Source organism: Protopterus annectens, chromosome 15.part0 (assembly GCF_019279795.1).
Source record: "Protopterus annectens isolate FY-2018-M chromosome 15.part0, PAN1.0, whole genome shotgun sequence".
Classification (NCBI taxonomy): Eukaryota; Metazoa; Chordata; order Ceratodontiformes; family Protopteridae; genus Protopterus; species Protopterus annectens.
In genome coordinates, this window is record NC_056749.1 from 365,840,334 (window position 1) to 365,853,659 (window position 13,326).

General features: G+C 42.7%; 1 protein-coding gene across 1 annotated transcript in view; it reads left to right on the plus strand.

Annotated features, from left to right (window-relative positions):
* Positions 1–13,326, plus strand: part of LOC122789830 (putative bifunctional UDP-N-acetylglucosamine transferase and deubiquitinase ALG13) — a 2,262,889-nt gene that overhangs the window by 1,853,995 nt on the left and 395,568 nt on the right. The window contains exon 12 of the mRNA XM_044057268.1: positions 5,625–5,665. Within this exon, the coding sequence (XP_043913203.1) occupies positions 5,625–5,665 (41 nt within the window). The remainder of the gene's footprint in view (positions 1–5,624; positions 5,666–13,326) is intronic.

Consider the following 13,326-nt stretch of genomic DNA (forward strand, 5'->3'; position numbering starts at 1 on the left):
CTTTAATAATGCCATTGGCCCCATTTGAGTTGTCAAAAAGAAACAGAAGGCAAAACATATATTTACTTCTCCTCAAATTTCTTTAGGTAAGAGTAGTTCACTGGGTCTGGCACAGGGTTTAATTCAAGCTGTTGATCCTTATGTAAAAGAAAGAGGGATAATTATTTTCCTGCAGAAATTCAAGATTCTGAATCTGGACAGGCAGGTAAAGTGATGAGTTTTCTCCTCAGTTTTCTGATTTAGTCTAATATGAGAGCTTAGTTTCTAATTCTCCTGGGGGGGGGTCTCTTTCTTTGAAACTATTTCCAGAATGTGCCATTGTTTTCTGTGGGAGAACACTGAGTTTTCATATTCTTTCAGAAAATACTATGAGTTGTTACAGAAGAATTTCCCACACTTTCACCCATTCCTCCAGTTTTGTGAGGTCTGCAGGATGTGTGTGTTACTCCCTGCAGTTTTCCTGATAGTCTGCTGCCCCTAAAAAGATGGACAGAATGTATAAAGTTCCTCAATCATAAGTTTTTATACACACTTCCCAAACCTGACTAGGCAGCTGCAGCTTTAGTTAATCCTGCTGCTGCTAAACAATTTGGCTAATTCCAGTCCTACCCTTTCTGACAAGGATGGGAAGATTAAGTACAGGGAAAAAGTGTCTGCTTCTGCAACTTTGATTTTCAGAATTTCAATTGTCAGGCTCTTGTGTTGAAATTTATTCTAATTGTGAAAATATGAGGAATATTTTGTTTGCAGTTTCTTCTTGTTAGGAAACATCTGCTTTAAATAATTTAGTTTCTTCCATTTTACAAGCTGCAACTCATTGTTTAGTACATGTATGATTCAGGTTGATTGATTCTGTTTCCAGGGTCATGGTCATTGGTACTCTTTAGAGATTTGCCTTACTTCATTCTCAGAACCTCCCAGATGATGTGAAAATGAGAGTTTAAATTCTCCTTTGGGTAGAGATTTAGTGTTTGGTTTCTGTGCTGCAGAGATTATTAAGAAGTGTGTGTAAAGGGATAAGTTGATAAGGATACCTCTGAGAATTTTTAACCTTCCTTTTCCAAGTTTTCTAAAGAATTGTCTAAACCCCCCCCCCCCCAATCCAATTTTGGCAAAAAAAGTCTCTACAAAATTTGGGGAAACTTTAAGAAGAAATGGCTCGGGGGCAAAAAGAAATCCAGGACTACCTAAAACCAAGTCCAGCAAGTTGGAATGACTATTTAAGGGACATTGTCCACCCCCGCCTAGTCTTTCCCTTCTCCCTTCAAGGAAATCTGAATTTCTGCTTTTCTGTTTGGCAACAGATAATTTCTGACAAATGGGTTCTGAAATCCATCAAGGTTATGGATGGCAGTGTTAGGAAATCCTACCTTTCCAGAGGGTAATTCCTCCTCTACCAGGCCAGGCTCCTTTATTATCTCCTGTTCTTCAACATATGCTGAACCAGGGAGTGAGAAAACCAGCTTCCCCTTCCCAGGTTGGGAAACGTTTTTATTCAGGGATGTTTTTAGAGCCAAAGGAAGAAAATACTTGGAGACCAGTTCTGAATCTTGCTTTCCTAAACTCGTTTGTGATAGTGCCCAGGTTCAAAATATCATCACTTCACAACCTGTTAAGTCTTCTTCCTCATATAAGTTTTCTGGTAACACTAGAGTTAAAAGATGCTTACCACATCCCTATTCTTCCAGACTTCAGGAGTTTAAGGTTTTGAGAGTCTGGATCAGATCATCAGTTCTGTACCTTACCGTTTGGAATATCCACTGCACCAAGAGTGTTCACAAGGTGTCTAGCTCCAGTTATAGCTGACTGCAGGATATCCACATTTTCCACATTTAGATGACATGTTAATATTTGCAGAGCTTTTTCCTGAGTGCCAAGAATCTCTTACTTGGGTGAGCGATCACTTAAGCTGGGATTACAAGAGAACATTCAAAAGTCTCTCGAGTTCTTCACACAGGATTGTGTTTCTGGTGTGTTACTTAGACACCTCAGTTAAAAGAGCCTTTCTTCCACAGGACAAAGTAAATCTAGATCTATTTCAAAGGTTTTCCACTTAGACTTTGGTCACTATGAGTGAGTACCTTAGGATTTTGGTTCTCATGGCATCTGTGATGCTCACGATACCCCTGGCAAATCTCCACATGTGAAGGATACAATGGTCTCAGCACCAACATTCATTATCTTTTCAAATCCCTGTGCTGTGTTTTCACAGGTAAGAAATCATTTGTTGGGGGCAGCAAATTTATCTAAATCAAGGTCACAGATTTGCCCTCATCAATAGCCTTGGTCACACTTTCAAAGAAATCCACCAGATTTAACAGGCAGGATCTGCCCTTGATGAAGCTCCCCTGGTCTGTTGCTAGGCCACCTTTGTGGAGGGAATAACTGTAGCTGTTCTCCATTCCACAGGAACAAAGCCTGTGGTTAGGCTGTGGTTGAAAAGGGTACTTGATGGTGATGCTAGTTCATCTTTCTGTCTGTTTAGAAGACAGCCTTGGATGCCATTTGGTCCCAGAGAGGCCGTGTTCCTTGCCTTTGACAGGGCTTTGAGGACCTGCTCTTCACATATGTAAGATTTGGGGGAGGATGTTTTGTAAGTTAGGAGGGGATAAGGGAGTGAAATTTTCACCAAACCTATCCACTAGCAGTTTCGCTATCTCTGTGAGGTCAATGTGTGAGATACCATTGTGGCCACCAGTTCAGCACATATTTAGGTCCTACCCTTTAGGTTATGTACGTAGCTGTAAAAGGCCTTACGGTTATCCTTGGCGGTACTTGCTAGGTTTCTCTCAAAGGAACTGTTGGAGGGTTTGATAAGTTGTCTTGTTTGCCTGTTGAGGCTGAGGAGGGTGCTTTTCCATTGTTGGATCCTTGTCTTTGTTTTCTTGAAAAGCAAAGTTTTGTGTTTTTTGTAGTTTAATGCTGGAAGTCCACCATGGCAGCTTGATTTTACTTGGGGCTCTAGCTTTGATTCTTTCTGGTACAGCCAAGTTTATACACTTGTGGAACTGATTGTACAGGGCTTTAGTGTAAGCTTTGGTGTAGTTACCACTTTCATCTTGGGGTGGGACTTGGAATGCATTTATACCTTCAATGTAGCAGGGTATATTTTACCTTGGTGAAGTTTTTTAGACTGATTTCACCCTTTGTGAGTTCTGGCATTAGTGTCAGTTCGAAGGTGGCTGATTTGTGGTTAGTTTTTAGTTAATGAGGGCCAACAGTTGCAGCAGTGCACCTGTTTGACATGTTGATGAGGACCAGATGTAGAATGTTTGTTCCTGTTGTCTGGGTGTGGACCGTTTGCTCCAGGGCGTTTGAATTCACAAGGTCAAGGAACTTTTGTCCTAGCGAGTTTGGGCTAGAGTAGGTTTCCCAGTTGATGGTGAGAGAGTTGAAATCCCCCCAGAATCAGTCTATACGGTAACATTTGGATTGTCTTCAGTTTGGTTACGTAGGCTTCGTGGGTGTCGTGACCCATGGACGGAGATCTATAACTGGTTAGGACTTGAATGGGGGTCTTACCCACAGTGACCTGGACCTGGAGTAACTCCATGGACTTGTCCAGTCTAACTATATGGGTGGTGAATTTATCTCTAGTATAGATAGATACACAGCCTCTTTTGGTTTTCATGTGTTCATTTTGCGGTCTAAAGGTGTGGGAAGGCATTGTAGCCTTGCAGGGCTGGGGTACTCCCTGAGGCCTTGAACCAGATTTCTGTGACTGCACAGACATCTACATCTTCTAGTGATAAAATTGCTTCCAGGGAGTGCAGTTTTTGGTTTAAGCTCCTACTATTTAACAGCATGACAGTTATTTTGTTCTGATTAGTTAAGTTCACGTCGGTAATGTTTTCGAGACCTTGCCTAAAAATGCACTATGGGGGAGGCAAGAGCCTTTGCCAGCAGCCGAAAGCCTAGGGGGTGCCGGCTGCAAACCGTCTCTGGCAAGGCAGTGAGCTTTGTCGACCACAACTTCCCAGGCAGACAGGAACTGGATTCTCTTGGAATGACACCAAAAACTAAGCCAATTATTGAAATCAATTATTTTTTGCTTGTACTGTGGCATCGTTCTAGGTGAGGCTGATGATTAGTCACCTTTGCTAAGCTGTCTATATGTGCTGTGCTCACATATCCAAGTTAAACAGACAAAATATAATGTTTTGATCAAGGAGTTTAATCCAGGCAGTACTCGGTCTGTAGGTTTATATTCCCACCTCTGTAAAGGTTACATTTGGAAGGCTGCTTTTATTTCTGTGCGTCTTTGATTAGAAATTTAAATTAATTTGTCAAATAAATTACTCCTGCAAAAGTGACATGCAGGGGAAGAAGGATACTAACTGGTTTTAGATGACTAACAGGGGTTGACATATTTGCTCTGTTGTCATGATTTAGAAATAACCCTACTCTTTAGCTTGTTAATCATATTTGTTGGCCATCAGTGGTACTGTGATTGTCAGCTGTGCTGTGTCTTCTCCAGGGATGTGGGGATAAATGGTCTAGGAATAGAAACTTTTCATCTGACCAGACCAGAGAAGGCGAGAACCTTTAAATGGCTTCAGTATGTCATCGTATTCTGAGCCCCCCTTCCCCCAGGGCAGGTGATAAGTAGTGCCAGACCTCTCAGTGCGTGCTTCTACATAGCATTTCCAACTGCATTACTCATTGTTTAGTTAATTTCTCTTGCTTCAAGGTGCTAGTTACTGGTATTCTTCTACTGACTGGCAATAAAGCAGCAGTACACAGCCATGTCTCCCCTGTCAGTACTGGGTGGGCTAACCTTGGCTGCTGCCTTTCTTTCCCACTGGCTGGCTCCTCCACTGACCAACTTAGTCAAACCTTCAGTCTAGGCTGCAGTTAGAGTTACAGTCATCTGCACAGTGGATCCATCTTACTTTGCAAATCACTTTTTCAACCCCTTTTTCTGGCTGTGACAGAATATGACAAGAATATCTTGAAAGTTTAAATGCTTGTTGAATGATTAAAGTTGGCATTTCTAGTCAATCATACCTTGTGTGAAATTGTGTGAAGGCAAGGATAATGGTTGTGACTATCTCAAAGTCTGGGATGGTATAAGCTCATTACTTTAACAGCTTAACTGTGAAATTTGAAACGACTTACAGAAGGTTCATGTTACCTTGCTGTCTGAGCTCTTTAGGGGAACATGGAAGGTTTGGTAGCTTCAAAATGTATGATGTTGGATTGCATTTGTCAACTGTAGTTTGTCCAAAAAGATTTGGCAACAAAAGTCTTTTGTACTTTACTTGACTTGGAAATTCAAAAGTCGCTGTCATTTTTTTCTTCCCCATAGTTTACTTCTCTTATTTATTAGAGGGTAGTGTTGGAGAAAAGACTAGATAATAGAGCACTCTTGAACAGTTTGCATAGACTGTAGGAATAATGGAAAGGCAAGAAAGCATGGAAAATGAGGTGAAACGTACATTACCTCTGTGTTTGGAGAGAAATGTGCTTAAAAAAGGCCTTTTGTAATTCAATAGATAGTACAGCCTTGTTTGGCCATCCATATAGTAAACTGTGATAAACTATGTAGAACGAAGTTGGTGCTTCAGTATCTGTAAACAGTTTCTAAAACTTTCAAAAAGACAAAGTTTTCTTCTTCTCCTCAGATACCAAAGTTGTACAGTACTACTTTAACTTGGGATTGCAGGTAAGTGCATTTCATATATCCAGATTCGTATTTATACAAATGTTTTTATTCAGTTAAAAACATACTTGTTTGAGGTCATTTCTGTGTGCTATACTGCAACATTTGGATATGTACTTCTCATATGTCAAGACGTTTGCCGAATGTCCATGTTTTTGCCTTTTATTTTTGGTCTGTTCTTCATAATATGTGTTTTTTTAGAACGTCATTGAAGATTGATGCCACTAAATAATGACAGACATTTGGGGTTCATTTTCATATCCTTCAGAAAATGCATGATGTGAAGTTGTTCTATCTCCCGTTCATTTTCATTCTTACTGATGGGTTCGGAGCCAATCCTCTGCTCTGACTCTGCCAACTGCAAAAGCTCGAGGTCTTCAACCAGCTCGAGGCCAACTCCCTATCCCATGATGCACCCTGATCTTCCCCCAGATCTCATTTGCCGCTGCAACTTGATCGGATGTTCACCAGCTCTGGCCAGTGAATAACTTTATATTTCTGATAAAAAGTTGTTGAAAATAGCTTAGCCTGTTAGTGATTTAGATAGTTTAGAGCATAAATAATATAGTTAGTGGCCGTGTTTTTATGCCTTTTTTCTCCCTATCCCTAGCTTAGTTTAAGTATTTAGTTAAATTAGTGAGATATCAGTGGCCATGTTTTTTGGGCCTTTATTCTCTCTAGAATTAATATTGAGTGTGTGTGCATCTATTAAATTAGAGCTCTTCTTTTTCACAGGGCACATAGTTTAACTTAGTGTAAATTTATACTGACAACAATAGTTAAATATTAGTGGCCATGTTTTTAGGACTTTTTCTCTCCGTATCTATAGCATTATATTGTGCGTGTTGTCTGTTAGAGTTGGTCTTAGCTTAAATTGATATTAATAGCTAAATTTTCTCAGAGCCTTTTTTACAAGGCTTTAATAGTTGGTTCAGTGTGGATATTGTGTTAGATTCCTCTTCTTTGCAGGGCAGTACTTACTGTGAATTATTACTGTTGTTCTTGTTGGTACTTCTGAATATATATTTGTCTCTGATAACTGTGTCTCAACAGGAGAAGGAAGAAGCCAAGTCTGGCTTCAAAAAATGCCCAAGATGTGGGCAAAAGATGTTTATAACCAGTGGACAGTACTGAATGTGTCTGCTGTTTGGGTTAGATACACCTGCAGGAAAGCTGTGCTGTATGCCACTCTTTTAGCTCCAGAGTGTTGCATGAAAGAAAAAGAAAACTCATGGATAAGGGTCTGTTAAAATCCTCTTTCCAAGAGTCACTGGATAAGTCTGACAAGCACTCCAAAAAGCCTACGGAACCGACAGAGTCCATCGGCTTCAAAATCGGACTCTAGTAAAGCTTCGACATCAGTTCCACAGCCTTTGGAATCAACTGTCATCATGGTTAAGAGCGGGTATCTCCTACATTAAAATCTCCCTTTTTACAATCGGTGGCTTTGTCACATTCTTCATGGGCCTCTGCTGTCTGATTTGGATGTGGACCCCACGTGGTGAAGAATCGTCTACAGATACCGGCTCTGGCAAAAATTTTATCGGCACTGACCCCGGGGGAGGGGGGGCCTTGGAGCTGACTTCAGTTCTTCCAACATCTTCTGTTCCTCCTCCGATTTGTATGGTGGTTTTGGAGCCGGAGAGCATGGAACTGATGACCGTGGAACCCTTGGAACTGACACCTACTCTAGGTTTTTCAGCCCTGACTGCCCTGATGTCTTCGGAGCAGACACTCACTGGTCGGGTCTGGGGATGATAGTAGGACCGACTTGCTGCTGGCTTTACCTCTCGGGGCTTCGGCTCGAATGAATTCAGCCCCAACCTCTGGCTCTGGAGCCCTCTATACCAGCGCAGACAGTTTCCGTCCAATCTTTGGATCTGAGTGATTCCTCTTGTCAGGACAGAGGGGGTCTTCGATGCTATGAAGAGGGCCTTGTCCACCCAGACGACCACTCCATCAGTTCTGGCAGCTCCTTCCCTGAAAGCACTAGTGTCTGCCTCTTCATCACATGCTCTATTAAAGCATAGAGATCCTGAGCCTCAGGAATCCCCATTGGGTGAGCCATGGTCTTTAGAGACCTCTCCAGAAGCTCCCCTGAAGAGGTGCCCAGGAAGACGCTTTGCAAGAGGAAGCATCTGAACTCCCCACAGGACACTGACTTGGATGAGTCAGAAGGGTCCTCACAGTCCCCCTCAGAAGATGTCTCCTTTTCAGATATCTTAGAAATTCTTAAACAGAGGGGTGTCTGGAAATCCCTTAACCCTACTGATGAGTTAGTCCTGCTGAAGGCTTTTGGGTCTCAACCCTTCACCTCTTGGGTGTCTCCACCCTTTGATGAGTTGCTCAAATTACTCGCGCAAAAGGCATGGGAGTCCCCAGACACCATGGAGCTGTACCAAGGAGGCCTAATAAATTTATAACTTGCCCTCAAGATGGAGCTTATCTTACTAAAGGAGTGCCTGTTGATGCTATGGTGGTGGCAACAGCCACCAAGAAGGAATTATTAGAGACTTCATCTGTTCATCCTCCTAATAGAGAATCTAGGGTCATGGACAGATACAGGAAGCATATGTTTAGTTCAGCGACCTTTGTCCTTTGATCGCTGAACTTAACTCACATATTTCACTAGATTACAAAGGGATCTCCTGAAGGAGCTAGGAGACACTCTGCAGGGTTCAGCAGCTGCTGAGGTTTTGGACAAGGTAAATTCCCAGCTCTCCACTCTTAATTCAGTTGTGAACTCGTCCATGCGTCTTATATGCAGCTGATGTTACGAGCAGAGCAGCGGGTACAGGAATCGCTCTTAGGAGACATTTCTGGGTGCGCTTATGTTCCTTTGTGGAACCCTTTAAGTCTTCCTTCATTTGGACCAAAGGTAAAGGAAACCCTTACCAGGAGTGAAAAAGGTGGAAAGGCCTTGTCTGCCATCGGAGTACGTTTTTCTACCCCGAATAGACCTTACCCCAAAGGGGGAGGAAAGATATTCTTCCGTAAATGTCAGGGATCTTTCCAGAACACTCGTGGTGAAACCCCCTCTAGAGGCAGAGGAGGGGGGTAATAACAGAAGATGTCGCCCACTCAGCAGAGAGGGTCTACAGAACCTGGACGACAGAGATCAGTTCTTTGGCATGCCCTGTCATCGCTCCTGAAAGGAGGCCCAACTCTTCATCTCTGGAGGCAGTCAGGGGACACCTTTCTTTGTACCTAGATGCTAAAAATAACAAAAGACAGCTGGGTACAAAGCATAATATCCAGAGGATACTCGATTCCTTTTGCCAATCCACCCTCTCTAGTAAAAAAAAAAAAAAAAATCCCAGACATTCCACCCAGTCACGGGGACCAAGCAGTCTTAGAGGTCCAAAGGTTGCTGGAGAAGAGTCATCCAGCCAGTCCCAGCATACCAGAGAGGATTCGGAACTTACTCAAGGTTCATTTTAGTTCCAAAGAAAACAGGGGACTGGAGACCTATTCTGGACCTCAGCAGACTAAAGTCAGTAAAAAAGATGAAGTTCCGGATGGTCACACTTCAGTCAATACTCCCTTTTCTGGGGAAACGACAATTGGATGTGCTCTGCAGATCTTCAGGATGCGTACTACCACATAAAGATGGACAGGCCATCCAGGGATCATCTACCCTTCTGGCTGGAAGCCAGCCATTATCAATTTTGCACTCTGCCCTTTGGTCTCACTACAGCCCCCAGTGTGTTCAAATGTATGGTAGTAGTCACCGCTCACCTGAGACGTTTGGGATTCCCAGGTGTTTCCATATCTAGACTGGCTCCTCACTGCTACCAAACTCATTCAGGAGAGGGACACAACCTTAAATCTCTGCAGTCAATTGGGGATTACCATCAACTCAGAAAAATCTGCCTTATCGCCATCGCAACAGATCATTTTTATAGGAGCAGAACTAGACAGTTTCAATGACATTACGTCTGCTGCCAGAAGGAGTTTGTCTCTTAAGAAAACAAATATTAGACTTGCTTCCACTGACAAAAGCCCCAGTCTCAATGGTGCTAAAATTGCTATGATCAATGGTGGTAGCGATCATAGCCATTCCCCCTCACTCAAATGGACATGCGAGTTCTACAGTGGCTCCTATTCTCTGTGGTCCTTTTGGGAACTCCCAATGTCACAACAAGTCATAATCATGAGTACATACAAGAAGGACCTTCTATTGTGGCTGACATCTCAGGAGGTAACTCGGGGCCGTCCATTCGTTCTACCCAATCCCATAGTCACATGGACGCTTCCTTGATAGGGTGGGGGGGGGCATTATCAGGGAAGAACAGCCCAAGGCACGTGGAAGAAACACGAGGGTTATCTGCATGTAAATGTTCTGGAGATGAGAGCAGTACTTCTAGCATTGCAGTCCTTTCAAGACTCTCTACCTCCAGGAACAATTGCGTTTCAGATGGACAACATGTCAGTGGTCTGGTACATAAACAAGGAGGAGCCAAATCAAACCCACTGTGTCGAGAGCCCCTGAGAGTATGGCAGTGGGCAATTTCCACCCAACACTTTGATAGCAATGCACATCCCGAGGAGGAGATCCAATGTGATAGCAGACAAGCTGAGCAGGGCAATTCTTTTGCCTCATGAGTGGTCCCTAAAGAAACAAGTACCGGAATGGATATTCCGCAGGTGGGGCCAGTCTTGCTGCGATCTCTTTGCAACCCCAACAAACATGAAATGCAGCAGCTACTTTGCCCTGATTTCCCCCGTTGGGGGGATTCCCCAAGGGATGCACTGGTGCACAATTGGCCCCTGGGTCTCCTTTATGCCTTTCCCCCCTTCCCTCTTGATACCCAAAGTATTACAGAAAGCAAAGTCTCTGGAAAGGACCATAATCTTAATAGCCCCTTACTGGCCTTGGCAAATTTGTTTTCCCTTCCTCCAGCCTCATCTCTTGGAAAAACCCTGCATCCTAGACCCAGTTCCGGATCTGTTGGCCCACTCATCGGGGGCTCTTCATTCCCTCAAACTGATAGCTTGGCTCCTCCAATTCCAACAATAGCCAGGATTTACAAACACTCAGCGGAGGCCCAACATATTCTAACATCCTCTCATAAATCATCCACCAGAAAGTTTCATCTTAGCAAATGGAAGAGATTTTCTTTATAGGCATCTCAGAATGATGATGTTCCCTACATAGCTCCGATCCCATCTATACTGGAATTTCTGATTAAACTTTTCAGTAAAGGAGCTGCTGCAGCTACCATCAGAGCTCAATTAGCAGCAATTTCAAACTTTAATCTTGGCTTCCAAGGTTCTGTCATGTCACATCAAATCTCTAAAGCCTTTCTTAAAGGTAACATTAATTTGAGACCACCAGCCAGAGATCCAGCCATGCCATGGAATCTAAGTTTTGTTTTCTCCTGAATTATATTACCTCGTTTCGAACCAGCCTTGTCCTGCCATTTGAAATTCCTCTCATGGAAGATTATATCTTTAATAGCTATTACTTCTGCTCGGAGGATTTCTTAGTTGCAGGCCTTGACCATCACCAAACCTCCTTATCTGATTTTCCATAATGACAGAGTTTCTCTCAGAACTAATACATCCTTCTTACCAAAAGTTTGTTTAGAGACCAATCTTAACCAATCCATTGAGTTGCCCGTTTTCTTTCCGAAATACACAAATAGGATGGACCACATGCACAAACTTGATGTTCATAGACAACTCCGATTTTGTCTAGATAGGATGAAACAATTCAGAACAATGGATCAGCTCTTTGTTTTTTTTTTTTCGGAGTCAAAAAAGGTGCCCCAGTGACAAAAGTAACCTTGTCAAGATGGCTATCAGATTGCATTTCCTTCATTTGTAGTACAGAGAATGCTCCCTTACAACAGAAAATAAAGGCCCACTCTACTAGAGCTGTTTCAACCTCATTAGCCTTTTCTGCAAGGTTACCATTAGATTCTATCTGTGCAGCAGCTACCTGGTCAAGACCTCATACCTTTATCACTCATTACAAAGTAGACAAGGCCTCCAGGGACAGGACCGCCTTTGGTTCCAAAGTTCTGAGAAACATTCTTCCATGAGCCACCCGAGAAAGATGGTGCTTGGGATGCTATCCATCAGTAAGAATGAATGGCGAGATGGAACAACTTCACATAAAGAAGTTATGTACTCACCATAACGTTCCATGTGAGTTGTTCATTTCGCTTTCATTCTTGCGTCCCAACCTCCAACCCCCATACAGTCTACTTGAGGTCTGTCACTGTTGTTTTATGGTGCATTGTCTCTTATCCAGCTCTAAGAGTGGCATATTAATGGTAGTAGGTAGTCAGTTGGCAGCAAACAAGATCTGAGGGAAGATCAGGATGCATCAATGGGATAAGGGAGTTGGCCTCGAGCTGGTTGAAGACCTCGAGCTTTTGCAGTTGGCCGAGTCAGAGCTGAGGATTGGCTCTGAACCCGTCAGTCAGAATGAAGGCGAGATGAATAACTCACATGGAATGTTATGGTGAGTACATAACTTCTTTTTAATGCAAAAAAGGTATTTTAGCAACTTCTTAAGTTTATAAGAGCAATATTTAAATTTTGCCCCTGATTTTGGATTATTGTTTGTACATCATCTGTGGCTTTGTCCAGAATTCTTCTGCTAAGAGTTTGGGAGGTATGTTTGGATGCCCTTTTCTGCCAATTGGTGTTCTAAGTTTTCCTAACAGTTCTGCACACCAGTGTATTAACTCTCATTTTCCCTGGGTCTCAAAAAAAAACATCCGTACCCCCTCAGCTTTTCTTTTTTTTTTCATGCTGTTCTTTATTGGCTGCAGTCTGCAAAATTGTCAAGCTTCTAATTGTATTCTTAAAAATATTGATGTTGGTCCTTAATTTTTCCTTTATTTTTCACTGCAAGGTAAATGCCTTTTTTGTTTTTCTTCAGGAATAAAGACACTTCATTTGCTGAATGGCTGTTAAAGCTTCCGGAGTAATTTTTTTTGGAGACATGTCAGGTTGTCTGATGTGCATATGAGTATGGAGTTTATCTGAGTATTGTATTAAGGAGGCCTGTTAAGTGGAGGGTTGGTTAGAATGTTAGAGGAGGGACCAAGGATAGAGTGTTGAGGTACACCAGTGGTGACTGAGAGGTATGAATAGAGGGTGGAGTGCTATTTTGCTGACTCATGCCTATTGGACAGGTTGCTTTTGAACTATAGAAGGGTGGGCTGGGATAGACCTAGTGAGGGCATTTGAAGTATAAGTTTGCTGTGACAAATTGTATCAAAGGCTTTAGACAGGTCTAGAAATAAGGAGGAGACTAGTTTACGTTTATCTGTAGCTTTATGGACACTATCTATAAAGGTTAGAAGTGCATGTTAGTACTGTGGGAGGGACAGAAGGTGTGTTTGAGACAGAAGCTGTGTTTGGAAAGTGGATGTCCTTCTATATCATCGTTACAGTATTCATAACCAGTGGGATCTCCTGCCAAGGATAGCCCTATGTCCGGCAAGTATACCAAAGCCTTTCTCTTACCAGCATCATACTTCAGACATATGCTCCCCGACATCAGTGTAGGGCATAAAGATGATGCAAAAACTTTCCAAACCCAGAACAGCTTTGCCACCAGTCCAAACTCCATAGTTGAACATCGGTCTGAATGCTGTTAGCTCTGCTGGTTATTCTGAGCCTCTTTCTTATAAGTACTGTATTGA